At 40.6% G+C, this 25,928-nt stretch overlaps 1 protein-coding gene across 1 annotated transcript; it reads right to left on the bottom strand.

The window, feature by feature from the left end:
* Positions 1-25,928, bottom strand: LOC104159486 (myosin light chain kinase 2, skeletal/cardiac muscle-like). The gene is made up of 13 exons (XM_009697405.1): positions 25,269-25,928; positions 14,172-14,238; positions 13,227-13,692; positions 12,373-12,392; positions 9,438-9,543; positions 8,480-8,573; positions 7,343-7,452; positions 6,087-6,228; positions 3,612-3,682; positions 2,769-2,897; positions 2,081-2,233; positions 1,651-1,723; positions 1-48 (listed from the first exon to the last, which is right to left on the bottom strand). The coding sequence occupies exons 1-13, from the start codon at positions 25,926-25,928 to the stop codon at positions 1-3; spliced, it is 2,139 nt and encodes a 712-aa protein (XP_009695707.1).

A 25,928-nucleotide genomic window follows, 5' to 3' on the forward strand; every position in this document is an offset into this window, starting at 1 on the left:
TTATTGAGCCGGGGGTGCCTGGGACACACAGTCACCTTTAGACTTCTTCTAGGGGAACAGAAAAACAAAAAAAGGAAAGAAAGATGCCATTATTGGAGCATTAATTGAACATCAATCGCATCTTACCTCTACTTAAGGTAATGGCAGAACACTGCAAAATCAGCATGTTTAGCGATGCTATTTTGCAAAGCACAAGAAGCATGAAGAAAAAAATACCAGGAAAGGAGCTATGAAGGATGACATCAGTTGTAAGGTTTCTATTAGGGTAAGGTTTCCCAAGAAGAAAATTGGTGATAGGAAGCAGCACAGCAGGTAAGCAGCCTGTGTTCTTGCAGCATTTGGAAAAGACAGCCTGTTCCCCAGGTTGCAGGAATCAGAGCTTCACTGGAGCCCAACTAAAGGCGTCAAATTGTATCCTATGAAAGCCTCAGAAGAGATGCTTAACTGTGGCACACTCTCTTATTTTTAATGTGTACGCACACTTACAAATCTTCTAATAATCTCATGGGCACTGCTGTTCCGGGAGATTATAATGAAAACTAAATTCCAGTGAAAATCATAATAATTAATTTGATTGTTATTATTTCCCATTTTATACTACTTCTTGTTATCCTTACTAACATAACAGGAACATCTTGCAAGGGGACAGAACTGTCAGGACACTACTCAGCCCATCCTGCCCAGAATCCACACCACCTCATCAGCAGAGCTACTACTGCTTTATCATCATCATAATCTTTGCTCTTATTTTAATAAGAGCATTTTATTAATTAATAATATGGTCTCTTAATTCTTAAGATGGCTGTAGTTCAAAAGGCACCTTGACATATACATCCTAGGCAATACAGCAGTCATTTTATTTAACATAGATGTGCTTTGCCTGCAAAGGAGAAAATGAATATTGCACTTCAAATGCTGTAAAAATTCTGAAACCTGCTTAAAATTATCCCTTCATGAACCACTGAACCACAGAGTGGACTCACTCAGAATTAGCCAACAGCAAGCTCATCAACAGTGTGAATCTCCCAAACTCACTGACTACTTAACAGAGGAATAATCAAAATTATTTAAAATCTTGTTGATCCTCCAGCTCAGCCCAACTGAATTGTTTGTGTGAACAAACAACTGCTTCTTTTGTGTTGGTCACTGAGCTGGCTACCCTCAAAAGGGCAAGAAGGTGTTTAAGAACAAACATATGCACTGGGTGAAGTTCCAAGCTCTGTTGGGAAAGGTACTCCTTGGGAAGCGGTAGGATGAAATCTAACAGCACTCATGGGGGACTTCAGGAGAGCCTGAAAGCATTTTCAAAGCAGGAACTAGAATAATCCCCAGTTAGAAAATTCTTTTCATTCAGTGCTCATTTTGTAAATAGACTCATTTTGTAACAAATGCATCCACTCAGCAACACACAGTAATTGCATGATCTTATATTTCTTCCCAGATGTGCAAGAACTGATAAGCAAGTGTGAGCATGCAAATTGTAACAGCTAAAAAAAAGCAAGGGGACACACACAGCTCACAGTGGCAAGAAATGCAGAAGCAAAGAAGACTCAAAAACAGTTACGAAACATGTGAAAGCAAATAGTGACGTGGCAACACAAGAAGGTAACAGTAGATCTACAATGCACAAGGATATTTAAATTTAGGGACCTGGAGTCTGCAGTGGAGCTTGTGGTCTGATAGCCATGGATGTTTTAAGGCAGCAGTTGCACTTATTCTCCAGCTAAAGGAAAACCAGAATGCTATTAAGTGTTTTTCGCAGAATCTTAGAATTCAACAATTATCTCCTACAGGTGACGTGTTCTGCCATCATGCAATGCTGTCATTTCAGGACACCACGCCAGATGGCAGCTAATCCATGAAGTAAGAAAGTTTTGCTTCACAGCAAAAATGCATTCAGCTCACTTCAGAGCATTTTATGGACACAATGAACAACATCAATGAAGTGGTATTATAATATTCTACGTGGACATGAAAAACTTAGATAAGTCATGATAGTTCTGCAATGGAGCAGCATAAATGACACAACTGTGTCATGATGGCATGGAACACACATTTCAAAGATACAGGGATTGTATACCATTTTTCCTTGATGAGAAGCTTTGAGATGAAATCTTTGGCCTGATCAGAAACACCTCGAAATTCCTCATCTTCAAAATCCCAGCTACAGGACAGGATATTGTTGAGGGTCTCACTGTCATCATCACCCAAAAAAGGAGACAATCCACTGAGGCTAAAGTAAAAAAAAAAAAAAAAAAAAAAAATGTTCAATCCTCCTGTCTTCTCCCCTTCCTGTACGTGAACCCCAATGTGCCACCTATGGTTGTTCTGTCACTCCTGGCCTATCTTGCAACATGTTGTTGTCCAAGAAAGTCTCCAGACCATTCCCATTCTCTCTTTTATTTACATGTTTAAATAATCACCCTTCTTCCCTAACAAACCAAGCGTTACTGTCTTTCATGGTAGGTCAAATTTTTTAGATCTCTGATGGCTCTAGCACATACCTACTGGGAACTTACCAAGCAGTCTACATTATTCTGGAAGTGTGATGCTCAAACACTCATGACAGATGTGCAATGAAACAAGGAAGAAAAGTTCATGGTGATTGGAAAAGAGGAGAGATTACTGAATATGGAATTTGGAAAGAAGCCTACATTTTCTGTTTTGGGTATAGATTTTTTCAGTCTTCCAGTATAACAACAAATTTGGATGACTGACACAGTTCAACCTAGAAACAGCTTACAAAGCAGATACTGAATCCTACTTACAGCATATAAGCAATGACTCCTACACTCCACATATCCGTAGGAAAGGAGACAAACTCATAATTCACAACTTCAGGAGCAAGAAATTCTGGAGTCCCAAAATTAACTCGAAGTTTTTCCCTGGGTTTATATCTAGGAAATGGAAACATTAACAGAGGATATCAATTACAGCTCTAATTAAAATTGCATTGTAAGTTGCCTAGCACTTAGAGGGATTTCAGAAGCATACAGGAAATTCAGTAGGAAAACAAGGACAGACAGAGGTACAAAGTAAAAATAAATCTACCCATATATAGAACGAAAAATGTTTGCAAGTTTTATATCATACTCCATGGCAAAACGCAACTGCTATACAAAGGAAGAAATTCAGATTTCAAGGACTCCTCAGAGCAGCTGTTATCATCCTTTTGGGACTTCATACCATAGGCATGAAATTTTTAACCAGTAAATCCTTCACTGATGTTAAAGTTATATAGCATGGGATGTACTGTAACAGCCCTTGATAGTCTCTCACACACTTTTGAAGAATCTCGTAACATCAGAGACAAGAGACCAGACAAGATGTACCACTGGTTTTGTCCACTTTAGCTGTTCCAAGATACTTGCATGCTTAGTCAGAATCAGCCCTCTTTCAACATTCTACCTGAAAAAAGGCTTCAGAACAAGTCTTCTACTCAGCTCCAAACATTCCTTATTAAAAGATATCCCTGGTTAAAACAGACACATTAAATTTGTTCTAAGAACAGTAGGAGACCATTATGTATCAAATATGTCATTGGAGAGATGTAATGACTTTTTTCATTGTTTCCTAATTCATTTACGACTAGCAAGAACACATGCACGTACCTTCTTGCCAATCCAAAATCAATAATTTTTATTTGATTTGCTGCTCGGTTCACACACAAGATATTCTCTGGCTGCCAAGAGAAACCAAAAAACACTTTAATGAGAAACAAGTATGAAAAACTGGGCTTTCAGCAAACTGTAGGGAGAAAAACACTAAAAACACAGCAAACATCTCATAAGCACCTTTTGGTTTCCTCCTTGTTCAGATTTCTCTGCATGGGTACCTGCCCCCTGCTATCACACAACAGTTGGGGTCGTGTGTTCTGTGCCTTGCAACTGGTTTTTCTTCTCCTTGGCTTTTTAATTTGACATAAGGCAGTAGTTCAGATAAAGAACTCAAAGAACTCATTAGGGGAAGGGGGACAGGGAATGCAGACTTCCAAAGAGAGGTTTCAGGATGCTGGCACTGTGATTTTACAGACCTTAATAAGCTGACACTGATTTTTTTTTTTTTTTTTTTAAAAAAAAAAAAAAAAAATAATTTCTTAGGCTTTGAAGTTTATCTTACAGCATTAAGTTTCTGAGTTCATGAACGTTCTAGCAGTAACTGTCTGATTGAACACTGATATATTAAGCTAGTCACATCAACTTTATGGTTTTCTCAGATATTTTAGCAAAAGGTAGGATTCACAGGTTAAATCCCTCTGAATTTTCATTGGCCAAATGCTGTTCTTCATTTCCCTGGCAGAAATCCATTAACTTCCTAGAATTAGTCCAAATTCATACAGACGGGACTAAGAACAGAATTTGGCCAATTGTCTTTGAAATGTAAATACCTAAAATACAGTCTTATATTCACTGCCAGCAGTTTTACAGCTACTCTGTCTTGTTGCTCATTGAGTCCTCTTTGAAACAAAACAGCCCTCAACACTTAAAACATTAGTTAACCTTTGTCACCATTACTAATTCATTTTACATGTAGGACTTTTAAACAGCATAGGACTTTTAAACACTGTATGTCCATAGTTTTTGATAACTATGGTCAGGATGATTTTCTTTCAAGTTCAGGCTTTCTTTCCCAAACTCATTTGTTACTGACAGCAATCTATGAATAGGCAAAATGGAAGGGAGGAGCCATAGCTGGCAAGCACATGCAAAGAGGTCTCTGGGAAGAATTTCTTGGATTGTATATGTATGTTTTTGTCAGCAGTTTGACCTCATATTAAATTTTGCCATCTCCAAAAACATAATTAATGTGTCCCAAAGAACCGTGTGAACTTCTGCTTGATAGGTTTCTAGGTAACGGGATGTTTTTAAAGAAAGAGAAAAGTGAGTCTGGTCATTGATTAGCAACTGAAGCAGGTTCCAACAAGCATCTGCTCATATGCTTAACCACTGCAATAATATATAGGCTAACAACATTAAAGATGTGCCATATTAACTCAGTTATTACAAGCCAAAACCAGCAGCAATAATAAAAATCTCACCAAAGAGAAAACCATCCTGTGCATTTTTTTTTTCTTTTTGCTTTGTTGCAAAGCTCAGGAATCACTAGGAAGCTTTATAGCCAGTCATAAAACTAAAGACATCATCCTGTTTTATTCCAGCACTAAACAGAGGTAGGAAACAAGTCTATTATTTGATAAAAACTTGGGAAGAAAGACCCAGCTCAAATGTACAGTCTAATGAAAAATACCTTTACCACAAATGTTTTCTAAGGGGTGACAATCAACCATTAGTAGACACCCGGAGTAAAAATGTGCAATTGGTGGATGTATTTTTAAAAAGATGTGAGGCGACTTTTTGCATATATAGTTGAATAGTTCAAATAACTAAGCAAGTAGGTGGCAGAGAATTTGCTACCCTTCTCCAGGTTTTCAGCTGCACTAGTAGCTATTGCCTAACCCAGCACAGGTGCACTGTATTTGTTACATCAGCCACTGACTATTTTTATTTCTTTTATTTTAGCAAGTGCATTTTAATGTATTTTCCCTTAAGCTGGCTGTCTATCAATGCCTTTTCATGACCACAACAGCGTAGTGTAGTCCTCAGAAAGATGTGCAGTGCTTCCACTGATCCTGAATGACCCTTAAATTAAGTTTCACTCACTCATGCCTTGGTATCTGCATGATGAAAAATGGGGATAATTGCCAGCCCATGGCTGATGTGTAAAACAGAGACCTTGTGCAGTTGAATTAAATAATATTTGTACTATAACTTGAGATCCAAATATCAAAATTGAAAACAGCAGATATTTGTAGTCAGCTGCTGTCTTTCTGTAAAATACGTCTGTGGAAAACTCAAGTGCTATGAGGCTTGATAACATATGACCATAATTCTTGTCTAATTTACTTACTCCTGTAGGCATTTAACTGATCTCAGTGTGGTTAAAGTAAACACATATTGGTCTAAGGAAAGCAGATTAAGGCCCTTTGTTGTTTCTGCCATGGAAATCTGCTAAGCTGTATGGCCTACCATTAATAGTAAGAATTTCCACAGCTGTCATAGCACAAAACATACATCTCAGTTCTTTACCTTGAGATCCAAATGAAGAATGTACATTTGGTGCATGTACTGAATTCCCTCGCAGATCTGTTTTATGAACAAGATAGTATCCATCTCTGTCAAATTGCAGTTTTCATCAATAATTCGGTCAAATAACTCTCCTCCTTCCAGACTGATGAGAGAAAGAGAATAAAGTGGTGACCAAGTCCAAACTCAATCCCATGTAGTTAGAGTAACACAGAATTTATGCTGTTGACTATTTTAATCATTCACAGTCAAGTTCAGTAAGGTGGGTTTACAATATCAGCTTGTACTCTGATCTGAACTTTCCAAGAACTGGGTTGTGATGCATACTGCCTGACTTTCAAGGTCTGAGAGTCCAGATTCCCATCCATTGATAAGTACAAAAGCCTTGAAATATGAACCGTATGCTGTCTTCAGTCATCATTTTGTACCAGTGAAATTAATGAAGTCACATGGAAGACCATGGAGAATCTGCATTTAAATCCGCAGTCTCCTCCCTCAGAGTTTGAGGGACATGATCCAAAATTTCAAACTAAGTCAACAAAAATGACTTCTTAATTTCTCATCATATTTCAGAATGCCTCCAGCTTACCCATTCATAGCTATACAGACCTTTTACCTTTTGTGATATGCTAATCATGTAGACCAAATTCAGAGAACTATCTGAGAATGTCCAGAATAGCCAAACTCACTTTCAACCTTCTGCCATGCCTTTCAATGTTTTAATTACATCTTTTCTTGTTTCCTTAAGACAATAGCTGCTTAACTTGACTTTAAGGCAGTTACTTTGTGCCTTATTAGCCTGATTACCCAGCATAAAAACCAGCTTAATCCGTTCAGGAACCCAGTGTAAGGATTAGGCACAACAACTACAGCTGGCACCTCTTCAGTGTAAGATGTCTTCTCATTTGCCTCACAGAACTGGAGATATTCTGAGAGCTGTTTCTTACCTGACACAAATTAAAATTTGAAATTAAAGAGAAGATACATAACACAGCTCTATCTTCAAACCGACCAATGGCTTTACAGCACCAGGAATGTGGCACATCACTGGAAACAATGCATTAATGGCTCCATGGGAAAACTTTTCTTTTAAAATCCTTTTTTTTTTTTTTTTGTTCCTGAGAACATCTTTCATATATTCTTTCCAGCTGTAAGAAGCTCTACTTCTAATTCCAGGAGAAAGTAAGAAGGAAACGGACAATTCTAACAAAAAAGCAAAAGTGGTAAAGACAGAAAGAAAAAGCAAAGAACACACTTACTATTCCATGACTAGTACAATGTCATTTTTTGATTCAAAGGCATCATATAGCTGGATGAGGTTCACGTGATTCAGCTGGTTCATGACATTAATTTCATTCTTTACTTCATCCTGTAAAGAGTCATGACTATTGTTACAGAAGCCTTTTCTCTAAGAAAGCTACATGAAACAGGACATAGTTTGAACCAGACACCTACATTATCTTCATGTTTTCACTCGTGGCAACCAAACACAGGTTTTTCCTTTGATTGCTCCTGCAGTGGTAGATGTCAAGGCCATAGAAGATACTAGACTGAACTCAGAGCTCGAGTCGGGGACTGCTTCAGTAATAAGCTATTTGGGGGAAAAAGGAAGGGGAGAGCCCACACAGACAAGTGGCGGGTTCACAGGGATGTAAAGAAAAGAGAGAAGCAGAATAGGACTTGGTTTAACCAGCTGTAGGTATACAAAATCAAGCTGTGTAAGAAAAGTCCAGGACAGTCCTCAAAACCTCCCTTTGCAGTCAGGGGAGAGAGACTGGTACCTCCATTCAGCCCAGCTATTTTAGACGTGCTGTTTAGGATGGGCTGAATCATTTTCTGGTGGTGCCAGTCTCTCTCCATTGACTATAAGGGGATTCTTGGTGATCAGCTTGGCCACAGCTATACCTTAGCAACCCCAGTTAGCTGAGACAAATCCCACCCTTGAATGCCATCGATGACACTGCTGTCACACAAAGGATGCTATGCATGTCTTTCCTGTGAAAGCAAGCCCCAGATGGCCATGAGATTTGCAAAACAATTAGGCCAGACTAATTCTTCTCATCTGTATTTGCGTTGATGTCAGGAGCCTGTCATCAGCATCCCTCGCAGTGACATCAAGTCATTGCAGCAAAGGTTACAGTGTGCTTGGGAGGAAATATGCTATGTCACAGGCCTGACAAATGTTTTTACCATTAAAAAAAAAAAAGAGAGAAAACCCCAAAAGAGGATTTTGTTTAGTTACTAGAAGTTCTGGAGGAGAAGGGAAATAGAACTAAAGCCAATGGTAATCCAGCAGGTCCTATGAGTATGAGCCACTTGACCATGGTCTGTTGTGTAGCTGAAGAACAGTGTGGGACCCATTGGGGAACAAAAGACTAATATCACACTCTACCAACCTTCTGTTTAGGACCTTTTGCTTTTATAATTTTGGCTGCTAGCTTGAGACCTGTTGCTTTCTCTTCACATTTGTGCACTTGACCAAATCGCCCTCTAGGGGAAAAACAGAGAAAAAAAAAATAAATCATCCAGTGGTACTGGTGTCGGCCCTGAATTTAAACTAGGTTATAAACAACAGAAACTATCTTCTCCCTACTGGCTTCCATTTCAATTGCTCTAGTGCTGCTATTTTGCTGTGTAGATTAGACTTGCTACTACTTATTTAGGCACACCAAAATCATACACTGTTTGAGCTGATATTATCGCATTTACATGATTCACTATACTCACCTCATAACATGCAATGACTAGTCCTGGGGAAGTCAATATACTGTAAGGATAATAACTCACTTATGAGCACAATCCGCCCCTCTCCATCTCATGATTCTCCTCCAACAGAGGGCTGTGATTTCGTGATGAAACAAAGCCTTACCCAAGACCATGCTGCCATCAAAAATGACAATATCACTCTCTCCTAAACAATGTCAGCATGAGAGATCAAGTAACTACATGGCCTGTCAGATTAGCCTGCTGCTCTATCTGAAAACATGCATATGTTTTCAGGGATGGGACCCACTGACGGAAAGAAGGCTACAACATGTCTCTATGTCGTGCTGGCTGCCATGTGAGGTAAAGTATTACAGCATCCTAGGAGTCCCGTCATAAAGCCTGAGGGCAGCTGGCTGACCTAGAACACCACCAAATACAAGCCAAGTCTGCCGGTGCCAAACCTTAAGCCAAAATTCACTCACACAGTAAAATCAGCCTCCTCTTTTCATCCCTCTCTAAAGCACTGTTAGAGCTTAGACTTTCATGACTTCGGCTCTAGTGAGGCATGTTGCTTCCATTCACCTCCCAGGGTGCTTGGCTGTAAATTTGTGCCTTGCTTTCCATGTTGATTGGGTTCACCTGACTTACCCTCCCAGGATTTCATTCTCGCTGACATTATAATAACTGCTGATCCCCACCCTTTTGGCTGACACAATCCGGTGATCAAATGGTGCTGGTGGAGTAGAACTATCACCTACAAAAGACAAAACAGACAGATAGCATATGAGTGGTCGCATGCAGTGCTTGTGTATCTTGTATTTTAGTCCCTCTTTTATCCCTGATAAGCTAATTTAAGAACTGAATACACCTACTCTAAGTTTTAAAGATAGGTTTTTCTCTGTTATTTAAGAAGGGTTTTATTCCAGGACCTCTGGCTCAGAAAACAGGGTGTTGTTGGGCAGCTATACTACTATGACAAGGACTCCTTTATTAAGCTAGCATCTTCTGCACAACAGTAGCAAGAGGCAAACTGAAGACCACCAGACTAAACCAGCGTAGTTTCATGCCCACAAAGGGCCTCAGCAATTTGTTTGGAAGGAAGTCAGCTTTTTCTCAGATGTTTTCTTTTTTTTACCCCTTCACTCAGGGACTGTTAACAGGAGAGTATGTACTGTAACTCTCCAGTGGGGTAGGAAAGGAGACTGAGCTCTCCTCTCAGCCCAGCTAAAAGAGGCTATTTCCCAGCTTTTGCTGTTCATACTGAAGAATCCCCTTCTCTACTGATTGACACAACTTGTCATTCTCCCCAGTGTGGTCATCACCTTTAAAGATCACATTTAGAGCTTGTGCACATGAGGGAGTTTCACCCTGGCAGGCAGCACCTGGGATTCCCACTATGGCTCAGGACCCAGTGTCGTAGGACACATGGTTACTGTCATGTGCTCCTCTGAAGAATATCTGTCCTTAAAAAATGATGGCAGATAAAAGGTAGAGAGGGGCACAGAGAAGGGATGTGTCCCCAACACCATGCTGCAGCAGTTATGGAGTTTCAGCACAAATGTAGGTCTCTGGTATTATCATCCGGACCTCCACATGCTGGACCATTCTGCCATCCTGATGTCAAAATCCCTGCTGGAGACAAGCCCTGCATGCCTAATTTCTCTTTGGATTTTTTGCAGGGTGTTGTGACTTCAATTTCATACCCACGTTGTTTTTCATTTGATTGATATTCCCGAGAGTGACCTTTGGCTGACCAAGGTGACAAATACTTCTTCAACTGGTTGGGAGGGCTAGAGCCCCAGCATTTCAACATGAGCTCTCTGGTTTGGAATGCCGGCTCCCTTTTGTATGAGGCTTGTTGAGCAATTTTTAAAACACTCATTACTCCAGTGAAAATGATTAAAAACACAAACAAAAAAACCCCCATGACAGCATGTAGCTGGCAGGAACACTTTGGTCATTAATGTAGCAGTGGATTGTCCTTATTCACAGTGAACGTCCATTTTTCCAGGACACCAGCTGTGTACCTAGATATTTTTTTTTGACAGTGTTAATAACTTACATGGTCAGGAAGTTAGTTCATGGTCAAGGAATTGTGAAAAGCTGTGGCTTCTGGAAGTTTGCCACTTACTTGGGATTCTGCAGAGTTTGAATTGCACGTCCTTAAGTAGGGGTCTTCACATGTTACCAAGACCCACAAAATGCCAAGAAAACCTCAACCCTAAAGGCAGAATTTGACTCTAACAACAGAAACTCCAAGGGCCCCAGCATGTAAGTGACAGAAGAAAACGTCTTTCTGAAAGCTGAGCTCCCAAACGTTACCAAACTTTGGGCAAGGAATTGTTCTTTTAAAGAGGACAGAGTGCCTCTTTAAAACTATGCCTAAGTTTTAGCCTTCAAGATTTTCCCAGTGACAGACCCTCTATTTTTCTTTTCCTGCACACCAGAGGAGATTTCTCCCTATCCAAGAACGACCTCCCATTACAGATCAAAGATGCTTCAAGAGAAACACTCTAATCTTGTCATCCCTAACAATCTACCAGGGCTCAGGACAGGTTATGGAGTTTAAAGATTCAGTACACTATCTCCTGTTTCCTGCTACAAGAGCCTAGCACGAACATTTAGTAAATGTTTCCCTTTCCCACTCTCCCCCCATTCCCAAAGCAAAGAAATTAAGTCTGAGTCCTATGCATGCACATGCACACACATGTATCTTCAAATCCTTCAGGCCATCCCCTCATGTGCCATCAGTTTATATACAGAGATAGGCACTGAAATTATCAAGCTGGAGGTCTAATATTAGAAGTCTCTGCTTCACCCCAGTAAGCACTGCTTCTGAAAATGGTGCTCATGCACCGAACATCTGACTGTTCAACAGCATCAGTCAAGTTTCCACAGAAAAATCTGTATTTCTCTATTTTGTAGGCTGCAGTTGTTCGCGCTTCAGATTGCAATGGTACGAATACGAGCAAGCCGGTTTTGCAGGCTACATCCACAACGTTGCAGATTCTGTGTTAACATATGTTCTCAGCACTTCCACAGGTCAACCAATTTTGCCACACATGATAAATTTTTCCCACCACTCTATACTGAGGAGTTCTAGCTCTGTTGTTAAAACAAGAGGAAAAGAGGACAGTATTAGTGGAGTAGTTGTGGCAGAAGCAAATTAGTTGCAACTAATTTCTGCCAGAACAGAAGCCTCTAAAATGGAAGCAAACAGAATCGTGTTATCCCATCAGCTTAGGATGTGGCCCATGAACAACTGCTTCCCGTCAGAGCTACCATGCACACCTTTTCCCTCTACTAATTACAATCATGAAATCATTCTCTTCTACGGATGTCTCTCTCTGATCGTCAGAGAGATTCCACTGTAATACTAGTGGAATCAAATGTTTTGCCTTTAGGAATAGTTCCTGTAAGAGCTTTTTTTGGGTTTTACATATGCTATCAGCACTTTCTGCATCTAGCCTGCTCTTTTTGTTGTCATCTTTAATTAGGTCTTCATCGTTCACTCGATGCTTACTGCTACCACTATGCTCAAATTGGCAGGTCTGCTCAGAGACTGGACTATAATTTCGTGTACCTTTTTCGCAGCCTTTACACCTGCAAGGACAAAAAATGGCATTAGAGCAGGGTACTCTTAAAGTAGAGCAAATTTAGAAACATAGGTAAAAAATGCCTATACATATATTGCATTCAAATAGCATTAGGTTATTTTGCTTCATGGTGTAAAATAAACTGTTTTAATATTCACTCTGAGAAATAAAAATGACCCCTAAGTTAATCATGACAGCAAAATGTTCCTCCATTACTGAAATCCTCACCTGACTTGTCTAACATTTAGCTATCAATCTCACCTTTAAAGCAATGGGATAGCATTGGGATTTCACTCTGTTCATATGGGTTCCTGAGAGCTTAAACTGGTTTACCCCTGAACGGCTATATATCAATGCAGCAAAAAAAGAATTACAGTAAACAAATTTATCAGCTTACTTGCCTGGGCAAAGTTTCATAGTTTTATGTTATCACTTAAGTTACTACATTTTGCAGTAACTTAATTCCCAACTGGCACATGGCCTAATCTAACCTTACTTTGCTCATAGGTTATATGATGCTGCAGTATATAAACATAACAATGGGAGAATTCTCCTTAGAGATAAGAATAGCCTAACATAATTCCCATGTTCCTAATCTATTTCCCAAGCAAACAACCAAAGCACAATGCTAGTACCATGTACGGTAGATTGTTTGCCTGACTTTTTTAAAGGTATAATTTCAGCTTAAAGCTCAGATCAGAGGGATAAACTCATTTTACACTTTTGTATTGAGCTGGATTTTCACCAATATTAACCAGCCACTTTGACTTGAAACTTGAACTACACATTTTTCTAAAGCATGGGTCCCTTAAGAATGTGCAGATTGAGCTTCAGACCTTACCTTCCCTCTGTTGCCTCTTGATCATGGCTTTGTCCTGCCGCATCTTCATTTTGGGAAGGAGCTGGTGGTTCCTCAACTTCTTTTTCACTCTTAGCAGCATTTCCCTCCCCTTCATTCTTCCTCTTCTCTCGCCTTTCATCTCCAGATACCTGATGTTCCTCCATCCTCTCCCCATCTCCTGGAGACTCACTCTCTATCTCCTGCCCAGTTATCCTTTGACAAGCAGCATCAACAGCATCTTCTTCTTGCTGCTTTTCTGTAGTGAGGGATTTCTGAACAGAGCTTCTCCTGTATTTGTAACAGCCTTCAAAAGTCAAACTTTCTCCTTTCTCCTCTGGCCCTTCAGTATGAAATTTGGGAGGATCCATTTGAAGCAGAACAGGACTTTCCCTCTCGGCATTTTCCTTGTTGAGCTTATCAACTACTTCTTCCTGAGAGTAGGACTGACTCTTCTGGATGGCCCCCTCTGTAAGTAAACAGATTACCAAGGAATCTGTCAGCAATTCTCTGGTGGTCAGTAACAATATTAAAGTGGGGTTGCGTACTTAGCATAACTTCTGTTTAATTTTGAATTAGGCACTTGCTTTTCCCTCCCACTTTCAAGGTCAGTGTAAATGTCTCCTACGCAAGAGCAGACAACTTCTTTAAAACAGGGATATTACAGGTCACAAAATCTTCCTTTCAGACACAGCACTGTAAAACATTTTTCTCACTCAAATTTATTGTCAGCCAAGTCAAGGTTAATAAACTCCTCATGCAAACCACTTTTTTGAGCAGTTTGCCACCATGCGAACAGACATGTGAAAAGTAAGTTGATGTTGCTTGGACAATTCTCATTCATGCTGATGAGCACAGACGTAACCCAATCAACTTCACTGGAGCTGCTCAGGAGAGTAATGGCTATTTCTGTTCAGTTGTACTTTTGGAACTAGAAAATATTCTAACCTGTTGAATCTGGTGGCTTCTTCTCTTTTGTTCCCATCTCATTCAAATGTGACTTTTCTTTGATGACCTGCGGAGAAGGCAATTGATGTATTAGTGCATACAGTGTTCATGTCATATTGTTCCTCATGAAATTGCAGCCTGATTTTTTTGGTCAAATTCAAGTATTCTGTGTTCTAACTCACACTTTTACTATAAATGATGGTCCTTATTTTAATCACTACCAAGCTGATCAGATTGGTACCAGTGTAAAGCAAGAGAAATTATCTCAGTTGTAATCAACATCAGGGTTGGCATAAACACAGCCCAGAAAAGATCAGGATTGAGCCTCAGGGACTAAAAGAAAAAAAACATCCAGCTGTTGCCCTGCAGTAGCTTCTGCTGCTAAAAACTAGGTTAGTTAAACCAAAGCTAGGAATATTTAGTATTCTAGTAAAATGTTCAGTAACAGTCTTACTGACAGATTTCTAAAAGTCTTTTTCTGTTAATCAACATCTGGTAGCAGCATTTTTAATGATCCAATAATTTATTACAGGCTGACCAAAACAGTTACCAGGAATCAGACCATGTAAACCATCACGTCAGCATTGCAGCGTTCTCTTACCTGCATTTTACGATGTCACAGTGACATCTAGAGGTGCTTTAGAGCAGGCCAGCTCCTCCTAAAAGCCCTGCTATTACTGGTACCTTTACGGCTATTTACTCATATTCCTATGCCGTTTGCTCAGTGTTTTTATTTCCTCAGCCACTCCTAGGCTTGTAGTAGGATGGTGATCACAGTAAACCACGGTGACTGCTGTTGCTCGGTGCTCCTTTTCAACCTTCTTCCTTCTCACACTACTATGAAACTGGCACTCTCATTATTAGCAACAGATCTACGGAGTGTGAAAAATGCAGATACCTCCAAATATTTTCCAAAGAGACTACTTTTTGTCTTTGAGCTACCAGCTGAAGCAGTGAAAGACATATTTCAACAAAATATGCAGGGCCAGGCACTTAATTTTGAATGTCTTAATCATGCTAGCAGTCCCACGGCGTATTCATATTGTACTCTGTGCACAAATCAGTCCTATTACTAAACATTTGTTCTGGTAAGCCCTCTGCAGTTTTTATGCCCTTTTTTTTTATTTCATCAGGCTATATAAAATATAGGCATGAAATTAAAGCAATGTGTATCCACTACAAACAGAGTTCAAGGGAAAGGAAACTCCATGAGAACCAGAGTTGAGAAAAACTGGATGAAACTGCATGAAAGGATTTCAGGAGGACTTATTCAGAAAATCTTGATCTGCAAGGGACAAAGAAATTGTAATATGAGCATAAGGACTGAGACTGACAACTATCTGGGATGCAGCTGGTCCCAGGAAGCCGCAAGCCGCAAAATGAAAAAGGCCTAAATACAAGTAGGTAAGTACCCTTGAAATATAAATTGGAGCCTTGTTCACACGGAACTTAAATATAAATGTCATGATTCCAGATGAATCACAGGGAATCAACCAATGCTCATCCTGGTTTTTTAATGGTGAAAAGCACTAAAAGAAGTAGGGAAAAGCCTCAGACTTATTAATTCTGCAGTGTGACCGCAATTAGTAATGCACTCGGATTCCTGTAAGTATGTCAACCTCACCGTACCACTGAGGACATCAGCTCTGATCAAACACAGTCAGCTGAGCAAATAACCAGAGAAACGGCCTCCAAGCTCTTTGATGCATGGGGCTAGGTTTCACTTCTACATTCAGAATTAATTGCAGGCACACAGCGCTTCCTACTAAATATTGCTGTAGTTTGCAGGTGTGAAATACAGAAGCCAGCTTTTGAAAATCCGTCTAGTGGAAGGAACACTGGACGATGCTGAATATCTGAAACTGCCAGGGTGTTACATAAACTACTACAGTGTTTATTCAAGCATCATTTCTGATCTCTTACATTTTAACAACAGATGAGAAGCTCATACCAATTTAAATGAGAAAAAAAAAAAAGAATACAAATGAAACATTTACTGGTATCCTTCAGAATCAATAAATGTAGCTATTTGCAATAAATACAGGATCAATAGTGCACTAGGATAAGAAATACAAATATAAGTACTAGATATTGGACTATTTGTAGACACGAGTAGTCTATGCATAGGCAGCCCAGTTTTCTCCATGTTTTGCTATTTGTAGCAACATGACTTCAACTTGTCAAATCTTGACCGGGCAATAAAAACACAAACTTTCGCTCATTCTTTCTTCCCTGTAATGGGTGGGGTTGTGCCAGGTTCTCTAGAGCTGACAGAAGTCAATGCATCCCTCCCAGCCTGGCCGCGGGAGGTACAAAGACCTCCTTGTCGTTTGTCAGGGGCAAAGCACCCCTGTGATGTCCGAGCCCAGGCAGCTGGGCCAGCCGCCCCGAAAGCCCACAGGTTGTCAGCACCCAAGGCCATCACGCTCTTCTGAAAACCTCACCCAAAATGGCAGTGGTTTGTTAATGACATCCATCCCATCCAACTATTCTTCATAACACTCCTCTTCCTCCAGTTTGTTAGCAGTGCTTTCTTAAGGGTCTTTTTAACTTAATCCCTAATGGGATTTTATTTATTTAGGTATTATTCTTCCTGAATTTAGGTGACGTGTGACTTTTTCCAGTCTGTAATTTCTAAAATTACACGAATCAATATTTCTTAGTGGAAATTATGCCTCCACCTTATTTTTTCCCCTTTCTTTAATGACTTGAATATACACAATGGGGTTAATGGCACTACAGTCATTTTCCCTATTTATACAAGCCAAAAGCTTTCAATGAAGTTTTCACTTTAATTTCACAAAAGGTTAAATATGAAAGGTTGCATTGTGACCCTGCAAAATATACAAAAGCAAAAAGGTGTCTGTACCTACACAAGTTGGTATTGTGTCTTCAAAAACACATTTTCCAGACTTAAACATATTCTTTCACACAGAGTATTGCTAGACCCTAAGTAACACAGAGAGAATAAAAGTCCCAAGTTAGGATAACAGAATAATGCAAGATACTCCAGAGGCTGAAACTTCAGCATAGACCAATGGAAAAAAAACCCCACACTGTTGGAAAGTATTTAAATTGACTTTAGAAACCAGAGAAATTAAGCAATAAGCAATTATATATATAAATATAATATATTTTAACAGAAATTTCAAATGCAGCAAGAAATTAATGTTTTTTATAGACATCTGACTCCTTTTTAATGAGCTGTACTTAGTTAAATTCCTTCTTTATACTGTAGCAGTCCTACCCTTGGAATGTTTTCCTAGCTAACTTTCAAATTTTTTTCATTCACCTAATAAAACTCTTTGATTTTTTTTTTTCCCTACTGCAAAAAATTTTGTAATGAATGGCCTCATGAAGCAGCACCAACCTTTTAGTTAGAGGTCCTTTATCACCCCATCACATTTCATTTGATGTCAAGACATTATTCTCAACTTCAGTCAGACGATATCAAGACACAAAACTTTGCATGTGTCTAAACCACATTTCTTATTTGGTGGCTCTTTCTCACGTTCTTAAGATACTTAGCAGAGCTTTATTATGGCAAGATATCCTGGTTTTGTGTAAGACCAGATCACCATCCATTTATCAACATGATTAAGTTACTTGAGCTTTGTGATGAATTCACCTACCTAATAGCTAGAAATCAGTGATGGGCTTTGCCACCCGAGCACAGTACCGTGGATGCTCCCAGTATCTCCACAACAGTACACAGGAGAATGCATCACGTACCACAGAGACCTTGGGGCAACAGCATGTGTGGTGATGCCTCCTGTGCTACCCCCCAAAATTGGAATCCATCCCCTCCTTCCCTTTTGTGTTCCTCTTCAATACACACCCCTTCCCCGCCCCCCCCCCAGCAATGCAAAATACTCAGTGAATGTATTTCTGATACAAACTTATAAATTATATAAAATGTACACATGAGAAGTCTGCTTTTACTGGCATGCAGTACGTCTGCTTCTGTGCCATTATTTTTTGCTACACTACACAAACTGTTGGCATCTTCAGGCAAAGATTTTGACTCTTCCATGATCTTTACAGAGCTCCTTGAACTAGATAAAGAAATCATTCTTCTATATAAACCAAAGTCAAGTCACAAGTATCTTTTACTCATACACAAAAATAACCTCTGAGCCATGAGAATTGTGATTCCCCCAACAGGAAATAAAAGAGAATTTCTATGTGACCTGCTGCCTTGAAAATATATTGCTAATGAGGTAAGAACCTCTGCATGAAGACACATCAACACTGAAAAATCCCTTGGTGGAATCCCTTCTCACCATCCTAGGTGAGAAGCTGAAGATCAGTGAAGCCAAAGCCTTGTCCATCCTCCTCTTCAGTTTGCTGACTTCCCACCCCCGCTGCACTGGAGAGGCAGTGGCTGTCCTGTTTCAAATGGATGCTGCCTTCTACCAGGCCGTTCTTCTCAAAACAGGGAATCTTACACTGAAGAGTAGAAAAGGTTTTCATGCAACCAGGCTCCTGACTGAGCCCACGGCCTCGAGCATGCCATCTGCTATGGTGAAGACACAGCATACCGCACTAACAGGTTGCTTTTAAACATCTTTACTTTTCCCTTGAGGTCCAGTCACCGTCATTTAACAGAGTCAGCATCAGGCATAAGAGCTTTGGAGGTAGATATTTTAACTCCAATTGATTGGTATAATTTTAATGTCTCTGGAATACATGGAGGCCTGTAATAATGACCAACAAATCTGAGGCTACCAATCCCCCTCTTAAGACCAGAGCAGTCATCATTACCTGGCTTTGACATATGTCCTTTCACTGCATCTGGGAAATCAAATCAACCTGTTACTATCACTTTTGGGTTTCTCACCTGAACAAATCAGGGGCAATGTCAGGCAAGCACAACTACTGGAGACTCTGGCTGCTCATCTTACCAACATATTGGACAGCCTCACCATCTACCCCTTCTCTATACTGCTCAATGTCCTCGCATGTGGGATGACTGACAGGGTCCTACGTGCTTCACAGGTGCACATGTGCCTCATATGCACTTGTGCCGTAACCCGAAAATTTTCTAGGTGCTATTCTTCATATTTTCTCCACTACCATTAAAGAGCTCATCCTCTAAAGCGGGCTCCACTATTGTCACAGTGTAAGAAAGGAGGAAGAAAATCCAGCTTGAAAGTCAAATCAGTGGCAGATCTTTATAACTGAGGGCATAAATCACCCATCTGTCAAAGCCACAGTATCAGTTAAGTAGCCCCATTGTTAAGAGAGCATTTCTCAGCTTTACTAACTTATCTTAGCTAAGCATGCAATGATATGAATGGTAAATATTTTCAGACTTCTTGAACCACCATTCCTAAGCTGCTTTTGGGAAATCACACTGTTGGGAGATTTCCAAACGGTTACAAACTTCAAAAGTCATCGCTTACAGCTTTAATGACTCACTTTGAATTGGACTCCAGAAACGCAGGTTTCCTAATAACGCACTTCATTAAACAAGAAGGGGGTTTGGGTGGAGAAGAAAGACCTGGGATCCCTTTATCTCCCGTTTACAGATAAACCTTCTCCTGTGGCACCTCACCGTGCAGGCAGCACCCAGCAAATGGAATGTGGTGGGACTCCTCCCAGGCCCTGCTGGGGATGCTGCCCAGCCACCCATCGCTGCTCCTCTTCACTGGTGCACATGTGTGCAAAACCCAGGGTGCTGCCAGGATGGCACTGAATTAATTGCGTTCTAGAGTGGCTACCCTTGCCACTAAAAGTCGGCATGGTGCAGACTCTGCATTTAGTTCCAGCTGCACTCTCCTACCAGAGGAGGCATTCAAGCATGGTACCCTTACTACTGGCAGACTTCTGATAGGGGCTGAGAGAAGTCCTCACCTGAAAACTGACTAAATGGCTGGGATATCTGATGACAAAAGGTGGATTTCAGATGACTGCAGTGGGTGAAGACCTCTTGCCTGAGCAAATCCCTCCCACCACTGTCTCACCTCTTTGAGGAACCTTCTGGTTTTACAGGACTGCTCTCTGATGACCCACCTTGTCTTGCTCTCCTGCACTTACCCGTTATTTCTTCATCTTCATCATGAGGTCTCCCTAGTTTTGTAAAGGAATTGTAATGGATTCCTAAAACAGTCGCTGTAACACACAGGCATTTATGTCATACTCATAAGCTATCCAAGGTGGCATGCAGGTATTTAGAAATCAGCTGGTGCCTGCTTTGATTCCACACGTTCCTTAGAGTTGTAGAGAGAGTAAAACCACAACAACAGTGCCCAAGGCAGGATCTTACCCAGGGAATATTGTACAGCAGATGACAAGTTCCAAGGCTAAATGAAAGCAAAATTAAACAGCATTCTGAATTGAAAGGGGATGAAAAACCTCCTAGGCCTGTCACTAAGAGAGAGAACAGGGTAAAACAAGACGAAAATGTCATCTGGAGAAAACATACCAGTTTTATAGACAGAGAAAGTCAGAGAGAGGATTATAACTCTAATATATTACACCTCACTCAAAAACTGCAGTAATTCTACCAAGAATATGTTTAGGTGAAGGCATCAGTCCTGAGAGGAAGAACACCATTCCCGAGTATAACGGCAGCTGAAGGCACTGACTGGCTGCATTGCCCAAGCAGCAGACAACCATCTGCTGAGATTCTGCAGAAAGCCTCTACCCTCAAAATCACTGAGGACAGCAGAAACCCTTGTCAACAGATAAAAAAAGAAAACGAAACAATTTCTGCCTATTTGGCTGGAATATGAAAAATACACAGAATACAGCCAATCTGGAGGGAATTTAAATAATGCATAAGGGACCTGTTAGTATTTGTAGGCAAAATGAAGGAATCAAAAGAATGGTTATAGACTGAGGCTGAATGGATCTTAAAAGACACGTGGCAAGCAGCAGTTTCATTGCAGACTCCTACTAAAGCAGCCAGTGAGTTGCAATTGCAGTGCGATACCCGCGTGGGAGGGACAGAGGGTTCAAACAGAAAACACAGCTCCCGCTGCTGGGCTGGTTTTAGTGTGGGAAACAGCCTCAAACTGCTAACAGTTATTAGTCCTATGGCAAACCCTGTAGAAATGGCAGGAGACCGAAGTTACAGCAACCTGCAGGCAACTGCAGAAAGTTCAACACTGCTTTACGATGGCAACAAAAGGGACTTTCTGAGTCTCCAGGTCAGTATTTGTAGGTTAATAGTATAGAACCTCAAAACTGTTTAATTTAGAGGAAATAAGTGAAATATTATTTTACCCCCTTTATAAGTGGGAAAAAAAATAGGACTGAAAATGGAGTTACAGAGTCATTTCACAACAGGATTACCATGGACTACTTAAAAAGGTGAATTTGAGGAAAACCTCAAGACTTTTACTACCATTACTGTAGAACTGCTGATTTCCCTGGGTGGTAGTAGTGAGAAAATAACTTAAAATGACAAGTAATACGTGCTACTCCTCTCAGCCACGTGGTGACAGGGTCATGCTGCACTCGGTGGAAAACGACTGGGAGACATTTGGCAGCACCCACAAAGCACGAAGTGTCTGCAGGCTACACAATATTATAACTCCAACCCGAAACAGAAATAAACTAGCCTCCTGTACGAGGCAGTGGAGGTATTTCAGGATGGCAGTAAAAGGCAGGAAAGCAGAAATTTTGCTTCAGAGGAGAGCAATCCCTGTATTTTGCAAGGGCACAAAAAGTCCCTGTGGAGCCTGTGATCTGGAAACTGTTCCAGCGGCTGCTGAAGCCAGAAGAGAGATTATACACCCCAGCTGCTTATCACCCCTTCTTTACCTTTCTCCCACTCCCCCTCTTCCCTCCCCATTGTTCTGCCTTTTCCACTGCTCTTTGCTTAATCCCGTTCTGTACAATGAGCCAATTAGGAAAAATTAAAAAACAATCCTATAATTAATAAAGCAAAGAGCAGCACTTCTCTAGAGAGGGAAGGATGGGAAGGCAGGTGACTAAGCAGTACGTAAACACAATCCACTGCCTTATCCAGATGTATCCATGGCCACCTATTGCACCACTTACTAGTAATTAAGAATGATTGGATAATTTTGCAGAACCAGGCTGGGGACAGCCAAGTATTTGTCAGACAGCTCAGCTGTTAGAACTAAGAGGTGGCATTTGCTCATAGCTGGTGCAGAGTGGATGACAAATAGGCACATCATTCAAAATATCTGCCCATCTCCAGCAATGCACAAAGTGGGTACTGTCCTTCCAAATTAACTGTAGTGAATGGATCACCTTGCTCACAAGGAAACAGAATAGGAGTGTGTATGTCTAAAGTGATTGAAGGGTTGCTCAGTGTTGCCATACAGAGGCCACTCAGGATAAAAGAGATGTTGGTCTTACTGCCTGGTGGCCTGCACTTCTGCAGGGTCAGCATTGCTCAAAATTGTCATCAGGTGGAGACTAGAGACAGCAATAAGGATTGTGTTAACAGAAGCAAGGATTGATTTCTGCATAATCAGGTAGGTTTGTTCATTGCTGTGCCATCAGGTATGAGTGGTACATTTCAGGTGTAAAACTCTGCAAGGGTGAAATCACCTATTTCTCTATGCCTTTGCTTTTCTTTTTGCTTTTGTCACAACAATTTAAAACCTCATTTGTAAATCCAGTTTGAATACATGGCAGGCAGAGGCACAAGCAACCAACTTCACAGTGTCTCATGGACCAGTCAGAGATGCTGTTCCTACCCCTTCACACACAGGAGAGTCTGTTTGCTCTGAACACTGGTAAATACAGGCTCCTACTAAGTCAACAGCCAAGCTCAGCAGCCTCTGCTGAAGGATATCATACCATGTTCCATTATTCTTAACGCAGCGCTGAATTCAAGTCTGGTTTTACTTAAACCCCTTAAACTTAAGAGATGACTAAGTGTTTACTAAAGCCAGCTGTTGTTCACAGGACAGCTTGATAATTTTACGATGGTCCTTTACTAATAAATCAATTGCATAGAGAGGAAGGTAATGACAAGCTAACATATGTATGCTATCTCATAAAACAAACAAAATATTAACAACATAGTAATATCACCAGCGTGATTCCAGACATGCTCGTGCTGCCTCTCCTAAGCCCTCACGCTAGACAAGCTCCTACCAAGTCCACTCAACATCGCCAAGAGTCTGCCTAAACAAAAATGAATCAGTGAGGGGATTACAAATGGAGCTGCAGTTGGAAAAAGACCCAGACTCCACTTTCCCACCTCCTCTTTGGGTCCTTGTCAGTAGCCTCCCTCTATTTCCATCACGTTCCAGCCCCCTACCCTCCACTTCCAGGCCGTTCCTAGCCCTGAACTCTGCCCTGGGCACCTGTGTCTTTGCCATCCTGGCTCCCCTCTGGCCTGCCGGGAGCACAACCTCCTCCTCTGATCTGCCTCTTCCACTGCACCCACCCACTCCCACAAACTCACCAGCAAAGCCTGCACGGTCCCCTCCTTTCTCTTACCCTGAGTTTCTAGCGCAGAGAGCCTCTCATCTACTCGTGTCTTCAGGAGCTGCCAGTTCATTAACATCCCAGGCCTGATTCAGTTTACATTTATAAATAGTTTAGATTAATACTTAATTTCACTAAGACAGGTAGAGCTCTACCGCAAACTGCAGTGATGGCAGCATTACAGAGATGACCTGTGGTTCTCATTATGATGGGGCTTTTACAACAGAGGCTTTCACTGATGTTTTGAAAAATGAAAGAAGCCTTAAACTCAGATGTTCAAAATAACTAATCTTTTCTCATCAAAGTAATGGTACAAACCAAGAAAACTTCTCTTTTGTTGGAACTCTTTTGTTGAAACCAGTCCAACCCAATGTTCAAGAAGGGCCCGTAAAAACCACTTTTGTTATCGGTCTCCTTTGGCAGAGCAGCAGCTTTTCCCTTCAGTTAATGATGCTCTGGAAACAAGGCTGCACATTTTATATCCTTACAGTGTGGCAGATCATCCAGTTCAGCTGACCGAGCTTTACAAGATGCTCCTCTGCTGCTACTCAGCACTGACCGCTATTTTTATAGTTTCCTACAATGGCCCAAATGCTCCTTGTCTACCTGAGAAGTGGGGCTGCCTAAGAGTAACCAAGATGAAAAGCACCTGGTTTGCTGACCAGACCAGTCTGAGTAATATTGGGTGCTTCTTTGTTTAAGGAATGTCATTTCCAATAATACCTTCGCATGATGTTTTTCCTGCTCAAAAACTTTAGAAAAACAAACTCAATAATTATGCTTTAAATGAATCAGAGTAAAGCCTGTATGTGACTTTTTTGGAGGACAAAAAAAAGTAAAGCAAAGCAGAAAAATATGAAAGGCAACCTTTTTGGTTAACTGTAGGTTAACTAAATATCAACATACTTTGTCAGAAGAAATTCCTTAATTTTCTAATGCTATTAGGCATCTTTACCAAACAAAGAATAGTCAAATTTCCTTACAAAAGCCTGTTATAGTCAATGGAGTCTTTCAAGATATTTTTGTGGTCTTTTAATCTGACCTGTAAAGAACACAACGAAACTCCCGTTACGGTGATACGAGCATTTTTTCCCCTGAGGAAGTTTACACAAACCACAGCTCCAGTTACGGTAACCCTACCTCAGATCCCAGTTTAGAAGTGTGTGTCCCGTCCCGTCCCCCCCAATGTCAGCAGAAATATCAGATTGGAACAACACGCTTAACATGTTCTTTGGAATAAAGGACATACATATGTACATGCCCTGACCTAAGAAGGATTTTTACCAGTTTTGCTAAGCTCTAGACCCCACTGCATATGACAAGACTGCTGCAACTTGATTCCCCCAGAAAATTAACCAGAGAAGATCATAGTAAAATATACGGCCAGGATCCAAGCCTCCTGAAGTCTGTGTCAATCTCGTCACCCATATCAGTGACCTCTAGTTATGTTTCAGAACTGTAAAGAAATAATTAAAAAAAAGTGAAGGTATTTATCACTCAGTAGATTTTCTGTATCTTTTCCACTGAAACTTGCTCAGTTTGTTCTCATAATTTTCATTTTTAGAGCATATTGGTTGTTCTCTCTTAAATGTCAATGAAACTAAAAAGCTAAGCATATAGCGGAACACATCCATAGCTTGCAATGATTCCTGACAAGATGAAACACAAACCTGGGCTCACCTTTTCACTTTTCTTCTCAAGCAGGGCATCTGCTGTTGTCTCTGAGAAAATGTGCATCCTAAAAAGATGTCCAGCTCCTTTTGTATAATCACCTCCCTTGCAAAGTTTACGTTTTTGAACATGGTGTTTTACACTTGAATTACGAATTACTAATGTTTTAACCTTCCCAACCAGAGGCCCTATGAGCTTCTGTAGTCGAGAAACACTTTTTTCGAGTCCATCTAGTCTTTTAACCTGCTGCTCTGCATTCCTGTTTATATCAGAAAGAGATTTTTTCATTTTAAGACAAAGCTTCTTCATTTCATTACTTCTCAGACTTTTGTTTCTTCCCATCCTTGATCCAGGTTCAGATGTTTTCGCCTTTACAATCTTGATATCTTTTTCAATGCAACAGATTTCTTGGGAAACGCTGTTAAGTTTCTTAAGGACATTGTCTTGCAGAGTGAACAGCTTATCTATTTTCTTTTCAAGGGAGGCAAACTTCATATCCATGATATTAAAACTTCCAGATGTGCTGACATCACTGCTTGCAACATGAAGGATTTGGGGGGGTTCCATGCCATTATCAGGCCCTTGGTTTTGCAAAGCATTTGGATCGAATATTTTGGCCAAGTTGTTGACCATAGATGTAGAAGAGCTCTGCCTGCTGGATGTGGTCAT

The sequence above is a fragment of the Cariama cristata genome, unplaced genomic scaffold (assembly GCF_000690535.1).
Source record: "Cariama cristata isolate BGI_N322 unplaced genomic scaffold, ASM69053v1 scaffold11663, whole genome shotgun sequence".
NCBI classification, from domain to species: Eukaryota; Metazoa; Chordata; class Aves; order Cariamiformes; family Cariamidae; genus Cariama; species Cariama cristata.

Excerpts from the sequence above, each read along its gene's own strand:
- LOC104159486 (XM_009697405.1), bottom strand. The coding sequence starts at position 25,928 with ATGACCACATCCAGCAGGCAGAGCTCTTCTACATCTATGGTCAACAAC. Across the intron at positions 13,693-14,171 it reads GAAGCCACCAGATTCAACAG|AGGGGGCCATCCAGAAGAGT; the intron begins GTTAGAATATTT and ends GTTTACTTACAG. Across the intron at positions 12,393-13,226 it reads CAAGAGGCAACAGAGGGAAG|GTGTAAAGGCTGCGAAAAAG; the intron begins GTAAGGTCTGAA and ends TTGTCCTTGCAG.